Here is a 10840-nt window from a genome sequence, read left to right on the forward strand (position 1 = left end):
GATAGAAGAGTCAAGGCCAGTATTCCACTTATAACAGCAGCAAACGCTCCCAAAACAAACGCCGGTAATTAAGTTACCACCTCCGGAAGCAGCATCCAACGGACCGCTCACCAGAGATACAAATATTTGTGGTACGGCAATTGCAATATTCAGGACTCCCAACGAAAGCCCTTGTCCTCCGCCGGAGTTGTTGCAAAATATGGAGGCCAATGTAAAGGGGATGCCATAAGTCACCGCTTGAGGTATCCCCATCGCAGCAAATATAAGCAATGCACCTGCCTTGATACCCGCAGGGGACGGTAGCAGATTATCAATGGAGGCATGTCGATGCTTCTCAGCCAACTTAGTGACCAATACGGTCATGAGTAGACAAATTCCTAGCAGAAAGTTTACGACTCCCCAAGTCGATTAGCCCAATCCCTGCGAACAAAGTAGACAACCCCAAGAGACATGCATGGCTCCCAACACGACAGAGTTTAGCATGAGCCCTAGTGAACCAGCCCTAACTCCCATGCCATACAGGTGTCCTTTCCCGACAACGCCTCCGTACATTTCTTTTCCCATCCAATCTGTATCGAATAGTAAGAAGCCGAACCATGCAATCCAGTTCAAGCGAGTGACCAAAAGCAAGATCCACATCGGCTTCTTCAACTGTTTACAAGCACCCGTAATTTCTTTCAAGAACAAGACCCGTACCCAGCTGGCGTGGAGCTCGAGGACGGTGAAGGAGACTCTGTACACGTCGTCGCGGTTGGTGGCGCTCGGTGGTTACGTCTGAGTGGGTGACGTTGAGTCCAGACACGGTGGCCGAATGGACCTTAAACTTGGGGTCTGTCCCGCAGATGGCCGGCGTACTGGACAAAAAGAAAGATAAAGGTTTTAATTACGAATGATGCTTACTATGATACCCAACGATTTCTATTACTTTGAGCATGACATGAATGTCGCAAATCTACGAGCACGATACGTACGTACCCAACGATCTCTATTACTTTGAGCTCATGATGAGGGCATTTAGCAACACTCCATTTTCTATGTTATCACAATTAAGTTCCTCCATCTCTGTGTTTCCAGTTTCCTATTCCCATGCCATGTTCTCCAACGTACTAGGAGGCTAGGGTTGGCTGGAGGTTTATATTATCTTGCATATCTCGTATACGCCCCCACCTAGCTAGTTCAGTGCGTTTAATACGATAGTGGCATGATAATAGAGTCCATTTTCTTAGAGATTATAAGAAAATGTACGTAGCAGAACATTCCGAGGTCGATCGATCGGATGCTTCCGTAGTCTTCATGGCCATCAGAGTCTGAGCTTCGGCTTCGGGGAAGCATGACTTAAACATGGTTAAACCACATTTCTCGTTTTGTAAAATCCTACTTGTTATTTATAAATTTGTGTATATAAAAATGGATTCGTCTATGGTGCAGCGTTGCATAACATACATACCGAATCGGACGGTAGATAGAGGGTATCTTTAAATGCACGTGGGACCCGTAGAATGTATGAATGGTGGATTAGAAATATATATGGTATACAGCGCTACAACATAAAATTTTCCATATAAAAATAGTCGATGGTGTATGATGTACACATCGAACCCTTAAATCACTTAGGCATCTTCTTTTCCTAACATTGGAGTAATATACCCGACCCGGCCCATTTACCCGATGAAGAAACCCAAGTACTTAAAAGTCATTTCCCTTCTTCATTTTTAGACGTTAAAACCTCACTCTCTCCCACCGTCGGAAAGTTTCACTCGCCGATCAAATTTCCGATTCTCTCCAAACGGCCGAAAGGTACTTCTTCTATAAAGCTTGAAACTTTGCTTCAATTTCTTCCTATTAAACCCAATTTATGTGTCCTTAGCTTGAATTCGGTCTCCTTCGTATAAATACTTAATGCTGTTGTTTGCAATTAGGTGATGTTTAGAAACCCTAAATTGAATGGCTCCTTTGAAAGTGTGCTATTGATTTTGCTATAGAATGTGAAAATATTTAGTGGGTTTGATTCAATTGAGATTGGTAGTTATGTTCTAGTGAAAGTTTGATTTTTTTAGTAGCAGGAACAGTTAAGTGGTTGATTGTGTTTGGAATTGGTTTGTTAAGTTAGGTATTGAGTTACACAACTGGTGTAGTGAAGGATTGTTGCTACAGTTATGTCTATGAGTAGTGCGAGATCGTTGAGGAGTGTTGTCAGTTCCATCACTTCCATGGAATTGGAAGCAGTTGGGGTGTTGGTGTCAGGGCGGCGGGCATTTTCTGCTAAAGCAAAGAAGGGTTCCAAAGGTGGCGCTGGTGATGCACCGAAAGCGTCAATTTTGGACAAGGAGGTCAAGGCTACGACTGTGGTTGGAGCCAATATACTCAAGGATAGGACAGATCCTAAAATCTTGCCGGATTACCCTGAATGGGTTTGGCATCTAGTTGATAAGCGTCCTGCGTTGAGTGAACTGAGAAGGAAGAACATTGAAACTCTCCCCTATGAAGATCTCAAGCGTTTTGTTAAGCTGGATAACCGAGTAAGGATTAAGGAGAACAACTCGCTAAAGGCCAAGAACTAGTTGTATTCTCATGTTTGTGACGATCATTAGTTTGGCATTACTGGTAATGTTGATCCTAAGTTCCTGTACGAGTCTAGCTCACGTTTAGCTAGAGTGATTTAAATGGCTTGTGTGTATCTTCATTTTGGAAAAGTTAATTCTTCTCCTTGGATTTTAATTCGAATTCAACTGAATGAATCTTCTTCTTCCTGTTCAAAAACTTTAGAAGAGCCTGTTGAGTTATGATCTATTTATCATGGATGATTCTATCTTAGCATTATCTCTTATTTTTCTTATGTCTTTATAATTGTTAAAATCATTAGAATAATGCTAATCATATCATTTTCTCTATTGCTCCTGCTTTTGTTCCCAACATTGCCTAGGATACTAGTATCTGTGTCTATCATGTGAAATCGTTGCATGGAGCAATTGCTTGAGAGGCTTGGTGCAAAATTCAAGCCAGATTCATCCCTATTAGCTAAACTGTAGTTGTTCATGCATGTACGTATATATTTCGAGAAGCCAGGCTTAGAATTTGTGTAATCCACTGTAGTTTATGTTATGGAACTATGGAATTAGAAGTACATTAAGACATCTTGCTGAAAAGGATGAACACTAGACAAAATAATCTAAGTAAAATTTTGATCAAATAATAATTGGTGATCAAGATTTATAGAAACCTGGACTAGCTAGAGAATACCATCTTATCCCGGAAAATGTATTTACCGATGAGCTCCTCTAGGCTCTAGCTACTGAAACATGTAATATAAGTTTGCTTGGTTCTGCGTTATAGAGGCCACTGTCTTGCTGGTTCAATTAAGTTGCCATACTCTTATGGGCAAATCATGCTTCCAGTATAACTAACTAACGATTCTTGAAGACACTTCAACTCCTTCCACGGAACCATCTCTCAGATAGCGTACACTATTTTGTGCAGTAATAATGCCGTTCTCCCATTCACCTCATTTCAATTGCAGATTATAAGGCAATCTAATACAAACATTTCTGTGTTTATCATGTAAGCTAGCTCCCAATGTTTCTTTTCATAGATGTCCACCATCAATATCTTAATATACTCTCCCTCATCTGGACAAAGATTTATGATGACTAAAGAAGTAAAGATCCTCTGAGATCAAGCAAATGAAGATCGTGCCAACTTTTGTCACAAGAAGAAATCTGTAAGTCGGGATGGTCAGTCCAATAGAATTCATCGTTTCTGAAATCGATGGAAACTACATGGTTTTATGGCCTTCATCGTCCTTGAACAACCAATGCAGGTCATCATTCGCATACACTCTTGCTGAAGTAACACTAAGGAACTGATTGTATCGTTCGCCGTGATCTTGTTCCCATTGCTTACACTCTGGCCACTATGTCGCTTGCATTTGAGTATTGGGATCACAGTGTATCTTGCTGCATTTCGGATAATATGAACAATCTAGTAGGTACTACTTACATTATCAAATCCCATTTCGTAATGGGGTCAAAGTTATATAGGTCATTTCTGTTATAGGTTGGAAGCTTTGGAACCACTCCTTGGAAGCTTTGGAACTTCTCCCTTGTGAGGATCAACCAAGTTGTTTTCTGTATCTCCATCTTCTACTAATTACAAACACATTGCTGACGACATCTACATCGTAGTTATACAAATCATTTGTGAAGACAAACTCCGTCAAATTGATCCTTATCAAGCAGCTTCTACGGCCATTGCACCTCAAGGACTGCAGTTTTACAGGATTCTATTCGTATCGTGCAACCAGCATAAGTTGAGGCACTTGAACCACGGCAGACGAGTAATATAAGCTTCAAATGTGCATTGCAACAAACTCAGGGGACTCGGGGCTGGCCACTATGATCGGAGATTCAGAATTCAGATAAGTCTTAGGGACACACTTGATGCAAGTCAAGCAACAAAGTGATTTAACCGGCAGTCTCATAAGGACATGTCGACTGTGACATCTCCCGATAGGTCCATCAATGCTAGGGGAACCCTTTCTTTCTCATTTTCACGTATTTTCATCGAAACACACTGAGCTCTCAACAACCATAGATGTTTGCTGGAATTGCTGCATATGTTAGAAAGAAGAAAAGTTCCGAGCTTCATGCCAAAACTTACAGACCATAGATTAGAGAAATCAAAACAAGAAATGATACTCGATTTCTTGTTTTTGTCATGTAACTAGCAAGTTAATTCCTAGTTAGTTTGAGTTTCATTTTAGTCACTCGGGTACGGGTCAAAGCCCAAAGGGGCAAAGCAAACTAGTTAATAAAGAGGCAAAAGCAAAACACAAACCTCTGATTTCTCCGAACTGAAATGAAGAACTGGGGATGCCGAACCTCTCAATTTCTCCCAAACAAGGTACACACTAGGCTTTTACAAGACCAAAATTCTCAAATTTTTCATCTTAATTACGTCTAATTATCAAGCTATCGTAAATATTGCAACTTTTTGTGTTTTTAATCATACCCAGATATCTTATCAGTTGAAAGATCACATTTTTCGGTTTCCGAGATTGCTAACTTGTAGAGAAATGGAACATGAGTTTTGGGTTTCTTCTGTTTGTTTGTTTGAATCAGTGTAATGCTATTAATTTGTAGCATAAATTTGACAAATTTACTGGAATCATAAAAGTTAATAAAGAAGATTTACCCAGTAAAATTTCCAATGCCAAGTCCTTACTCATTGTTTGTCAAGTTTCTGAATCCGTGCTGTTTGATTGATTAATCTATCAGAAGCATGAGAAAAGTAGCAAGCCTAAGAAAAAGGGTAATTTGGGAAAGAAACAACAGAAGGGTAAGGGTGAGTGCAGCTCTAGGGATCAAATCAGTTTTGTGGATAGAATCAGTGAGTTGCCGGATGGCATTCTTGTTAGTATCTTGTCTTGCTTGCTTGTCAAGGAAGCAGCAGCCACTAGTGTCCTTTCAAGGCGGTGGCGGGATCTGTGGGCGTCTACTATGACTCTCAACTTTGAAGATGAGAAGAATTCGAGGGAATTTATGGAAGTGAAGCCGAATATACAACACAGGCAACGCCGTAATTTTGTCAGTTTGGTGGATCGTGCGGTGCAACGGCATACAGGCCCATTGATTGAACGGTTTAGGGCTTGCTATTTTCTAGACAGTGGCTTTGCAGGATCCATTGATGAATGGGTTAAGTTTGCAAAGGAAAAGAGGGTTCAAATACTTGAGCTAGAGTTTTCAGCAGCTAATGTTAAAGATAACTATACATTTCCTCATGAACTATTAGGTCTTGAGAAAGGGTTTACTGGAAAGAACTTGTGTTCTGGCATCCCAAGTCTACATTCTGGATGTAGTCTGGGTTTCAAGTCACTAAAAGTTCTTAATTTGCGGCATGTTAATGTGGCTGGAGAAGTTCTTGAGTACTTGTTAATGAACTGTCCAGTTGAAAGATTATCAGTGGTGGCAGCCAAAAATTTGGTTGATTTAAGAGTTTTTAGTCCATCCATCAAATGGAAGTATTTGGCGATAAAACATTGTCCTGACCTTAAAACCATTGAGATATGTGATGCTGGCATTGTCTCATTTACTTACATCGGAGTTGGTATAGACCTAATTCTGAATAATGTACCGTTGCTTGCTGAGGTATCCATTACTGAGCTTGAGATTGAGAGCAACGACTATTTCAATTCTATAACTATATCCGTAGAGCTTCCCTTTACCCAACTGTCATGCTATATTTCTCAGCTGAGGTATCTCACAATGGATATCAGTGAAGCGGTAAGTATATATGTAATCATTATGTTCTGTTTTCTTTTGTTTTTCTATCTGGATGATAATGCTCCTTACTGTTGTTTCACTTTCAGGTCTACAATCAGGATTATGTGTTCCCTATATTAGCAAATCTCAAGTATTTGGCATTAATATGTGAACCACATTATGCGTCTTCTCTTCGTTATTTGACTTCGTTCATGAAGGCATCGCCTCAACTGCAGAGACTTCTGGTGAAGGTAAAATAATCTATTGCTGCTATTCATGCTTGGTAGATTTTGTTCATCTTCTGCATTTCAATAAACATAAATTTCAACGCAAAACCAAACGGCCAATGTTTCTATGTAATTTATAATGTGATGGTTAACTTTGATGTACATAAATTTGTTTCCTTGATGCAGATGAATATTATCACATCATGGTTGGAGAAGATCGGAATAGGAATACTAGAGATGGAGGAGATTGTGACGACAGAGCAAATGGAGAGTCTAGCAAAATGCCCTCATCATGAGCTCAGAGTAATAGAAGTAGTTGGGTATCGTGCTCGCAGATTTGCTGCTAAACATGTCATGCTCTTGTTGAAGAATGCTGTTGCACTTGAGAAACTTGTTATTGATCCTGTCCGGCATTGGTCTAGGGGGCTGAGTATGGTGAAGGAAGATGAGGATGAGGAAATGAGGGCAAGAACCCATGCTTTGAAACACCTTAAGAAATTTGTTCCTACAACTGTAAACTTTGTGTGTCTGTCGTAATTAGGTGCAGTGTAGGTTGTGTAACTTGTGTTTGTATTCCTTCAGCTGTAAACACCTTAAATTTAGTTACAGCCTTACAGGCCGGAATTGATTCAAGTACATATTAGGTTTTTTAATCACACAAGTAAAACAGCGTTGTGGAATTATTGTTGATGATCACGTAATATGATACGTAAAGCAGGTCTACTAACCAAACTCATGTCTTTCTGTTTTGAGATTATCACCCAACAACAACGAGTCCATGAGCTATACAAATATTATTGATGTTCAGAAGAGACCTATCGAGTAACCTGCTCAGTGCTCACTCTTCTTTTGGGTCGTCGCTTTTATTTTGACCCTCAAGTGCTCTTGTAACCAATTTCAATGAATTTTCTCAATACTTCAAAGCAGAGGAGAACATATTTAGGCCATGATTGCTCATTTTTCATCCAAGGAGACATTGGATTATATGGATCTTTAGTCTTAACAGTAAGGATGCAACTCAAGAAATTAAGCCTGTAGGGAAGATGATGCTACACGTTTGAAGTGAATTCGCAGGATTTATTGGTTTTAATTGGTATTGGCATGTGTACCAATAGAGCTTAGGGACCGATCATGCAACTAACATAAATATGTAGAGTATAGACCGATCATGCAACTAACATAAACATATAAAAGTCATGTATTTACCATAAGATTCACAAAATACCAGTTTATCCCCATGTTGTGTATATATATGTAGATAACACATAAACTGTGTTGATTTTTTGCTATACAATCATAAAGCTTGTACTTTTTTTTGTACGAACATAAAGCTTCTTTGAAACTGAAAAACAGAATATATAGAACAATATTCAAGAGTTAAAGTAGATAAAGTTAAATGGATATGGTGTGTGTATATATATACATTGGGTTATGTGATTATATATGTTATTCGATGATGGTTATGTGATTATGCTATAGAGTAAATTTTCTACGTAACTCAAGTTTTTGACTATTGAATCATTCCCTAAAGTTAAATGGATATGGTGTGTGTATATATATACATTGGGTTATGTGATTATATATGTTATTCGATGATGGTTATGTGATTATGCTATAGAGTAAATTTTCCACGTAACTCAAGTTTTTGACTTCATAAGAACTAATTTTAAAGCTTCAATGTTGTTGTAAAATTATTGAGAATTTTGTTTTGATCTTGCATATATGACAAATTTTGATAGTTTTTTTATCGGATTTTAACCTATAAAATCTGAATTTTGTCATTCTCTAATGTCATTTAAAAGTATAAAAGGAGAAATAAAAGTTTAAGAGATAAACTGATTTTGGATATAAAATTTAGAGGAGTTAACTGAAACTAATTCAAAAATTAAATAATAGAAGCATAATTCTGCATAAATATATATGTATGTTAGATCAGTGAGATGTTGGGGAGAATTATTTATCCAAGTTATGTTTTCCTGCAAGAACTTCATAGTGAGAACTGAGGAATAGGCATCAGAGGTCGGTGTCACACACTCATGATTGTGGTGAGGTTGGCGGAAGAGGAAGGGGCATATGAGGTTGGAGTCAGTTGATGGTGAGGTTGGCGGCAGAGGAAGGGGTGCCTGAGAGGGATGCAATAAGGAGATTGATAGTAATTTAAAATATGCTTGTTAAATACTTAGTTTCATGCATGCATGTTTGTCTAATCATAGTGTGCTTCCATAACAACAACCAATTTTACAAAACACAAAAATACTAGAGCAAATGTTTGACATGTACCCGAATTCTTCATCAAGATTTAGCGATTGCTGTGTGTGTGTGTGTGTGTGGGGGGGGGGGGGGGAGGAATTTCATTGTTGACCTACAAGCGGAACTGGGTCGAGAATCAGCAAAGGTCTGCAAAAACATAGATATTAGCTTTCATTCAAAACGAAATTAATGCAAGAGAACACATGAATAACAAAATACAGAAGTTTTGTGCAACACATGTTTTCCTATCTTATTTCTTTACTGGTCCCTTTTAAGATTTATATGAGCCCAGCAGCTTCGTATCACAGGGGTAGTAGGTTTCCTTGTATTAGTTGTATACATGGGAATAATTAATGCCTTTTATATATGGGATTAATAATATATATATATATATATATATCCTCCGGCCTATAACTCCTATATAAACATGAAAGAATCATTACAACTAGGTTAAGACAAATTTCAAGCCATTACCAGACGAGAGTTTCTGCCAGCATCATGATACCTGCTGATAGTGATGTAGGTGCTACCACAAACAGCTGCAAAAGAGGTACTATAACCTTACCTCACTTGTCTCCTGTTAAAAAGTCCAAGAGATGCATAACAAATTCACCACCACCACCACAATCGACAACCACGATTTCTGATCTTCCCGACTGTATAGTTGTCGAAATACTATGTCGATTGCCTTCAATTGGGAATATATCCCGGTGCAAGTGTGTTTCCAAGCGATGGTATGATCTCTTCTCTCGAACGTATTTTGTTAGCCGGTTTTTATCCAGATTTGGTACCCCAACAAAGCCGTACATGACTAATCATGTTGTGTGGTGCTATAAGGATAACAAACTTATACCCCTTACCTCGTATCCTTTCATATTTCGAGATAAATTTAGATTTTACGTTGCGTTTCCTCCCAATTTTTAAAGATCTTACGCAACGATTTAATATACCAATCGTGGAAGCAACTTTTAGAGACTTGGTCTTGTGCTGCGCAACCAAGTATTATCAGCGTGACTACTATATCTGCAGTCCATGGACCAAGAAATGGGTTGCTCTCCCTCCCACCCCTCGAGTTCACAAGTCGAAAGTGCCGGTGGGATTCATTTGTGATCCTTACTATGTTTATCAAGGTAATGCTGATTATAGGTGGGCGGTTGTGCGAATAGTTCCACATTCAACACCACGGAAACACGGTTTCTCTTTGGAGATATTCTCTTCTGAGATTGGTGAATGGAGAGAGCACGAGTTGAACATCCCACCAAGCATAAATTATTTTGATCGTTTCATTAACTGGCGGCCCGGCTTTGCTTTCAACGGCAAGTTGTATTGGTACAGTTACAAACGCGTTACACTCGAGTTGGATCCATTCAATATTAGTGGTATTCGTTACATTCCTGTCAATGAAGCACCGAACCTAGATCTCCAACTAGGAGTGTGCCAAGAGCGTTTGCGTATGTATCAATCTAAAGTATACGGATCTATTAGTATTTGGGAACTGAGAGAAAATTCAGGCAAAGTGGAATGGTGTTTGATATTTGACAGTGTTCCTATGTGTAACGACCCTAAAATTCCGAGCTTCAAAACTCAAAATCTTAAAATCGTTAAACACAAAATAATCTCAATGAAATCGAAATCATTTTAATGTCGCAGCGGATCACATCTGAGTTTAAAATATAACTCAGTCAAGCCGATTATTACAAACCCAAATGATAATTCAACATATAACAAATGGAATTGTATAATCCTCTCAACAACCTCACAAATAAAATCACACCAAATCTCACACAAAATCCACGCTGGAACCTCACCACGATTGGATGCGATCGACTTCGAGTCTTCGGAGTCGTCACTCAATCACCACTACTCAGCACCTGCGGAAGTATCCCCTACACCATTGAAATTGGTGCACCGGGATTGCAACACAAACCCGGTAAGCTTTACAGCTCGTATGAGTAAAATATGAAAATAACTCTCGTCTCATAGAAGACACAACTCCACATCAACACAGTATAATGAAAATCATGAGAAAACGAGCAACCCATCTGGTTACTCTAATATTTTCACAAAATGGTAACTAATGAGCGCTGGTACACATCTGTTACCCCT

General features: G+C 38.9%; 2 protein-coding genes across 2 annotated transcripts; both read left to right on the forward strand.

Annotated features, from left to right (window-relative positions):
• The first annotated feature begins 1902 nt into the window (after positions 1-1902).
• Positions 1903-2619, forward strand: LOC126799852 (uncharacterized). The gene has a single exon (XM_050527115.1). The coding sequence runs from the start codon at positions 2157-2159 to the stop codon at positions 2559-2561; it is 405 nt and encodes a 134-aa protein (XP_050383072.1). The 5' UTR covers positions 1903-2156; the 3' UTR covers positions 2562-2619.
• A 2235-nt stretch (positions 2620-4854) lies between these two features.
• Positions 4855-7059, forward strand: LOC126799851 (F-box/FBD/LRR-repeat protein At4g26340-like). Its single transcript, XM_050527114.1, has 4 exons — positions 4855-4899; positions 5274-6278; positions 6365-6508; positions 6671-7059. Exons 1-4 carry the CDS (start codon positions 4855-4857, stop codon positions 7019-7021), a joined length of 1545 nt encoding a protein of 514 aa, XP_050383071.1. The 3' UTR covers positions 7022-7059.
• Positions 7060-10840: the final 3781 nt, after the last annotated feature.

Source organism: Argentina anserina, chromosome 6 (assembly GCF_933775445.1).
Source record: "Argentina anserina chromosome 6, drPotAnse1.1, whole genome shotgun sequence".
NCBI classification, from domain to species: Eukaryota; Viridiplantae; Streptophyta; class Magnoliopsida; order Rosales; family Rosaceae; genus Argentina; species Argentina anserina.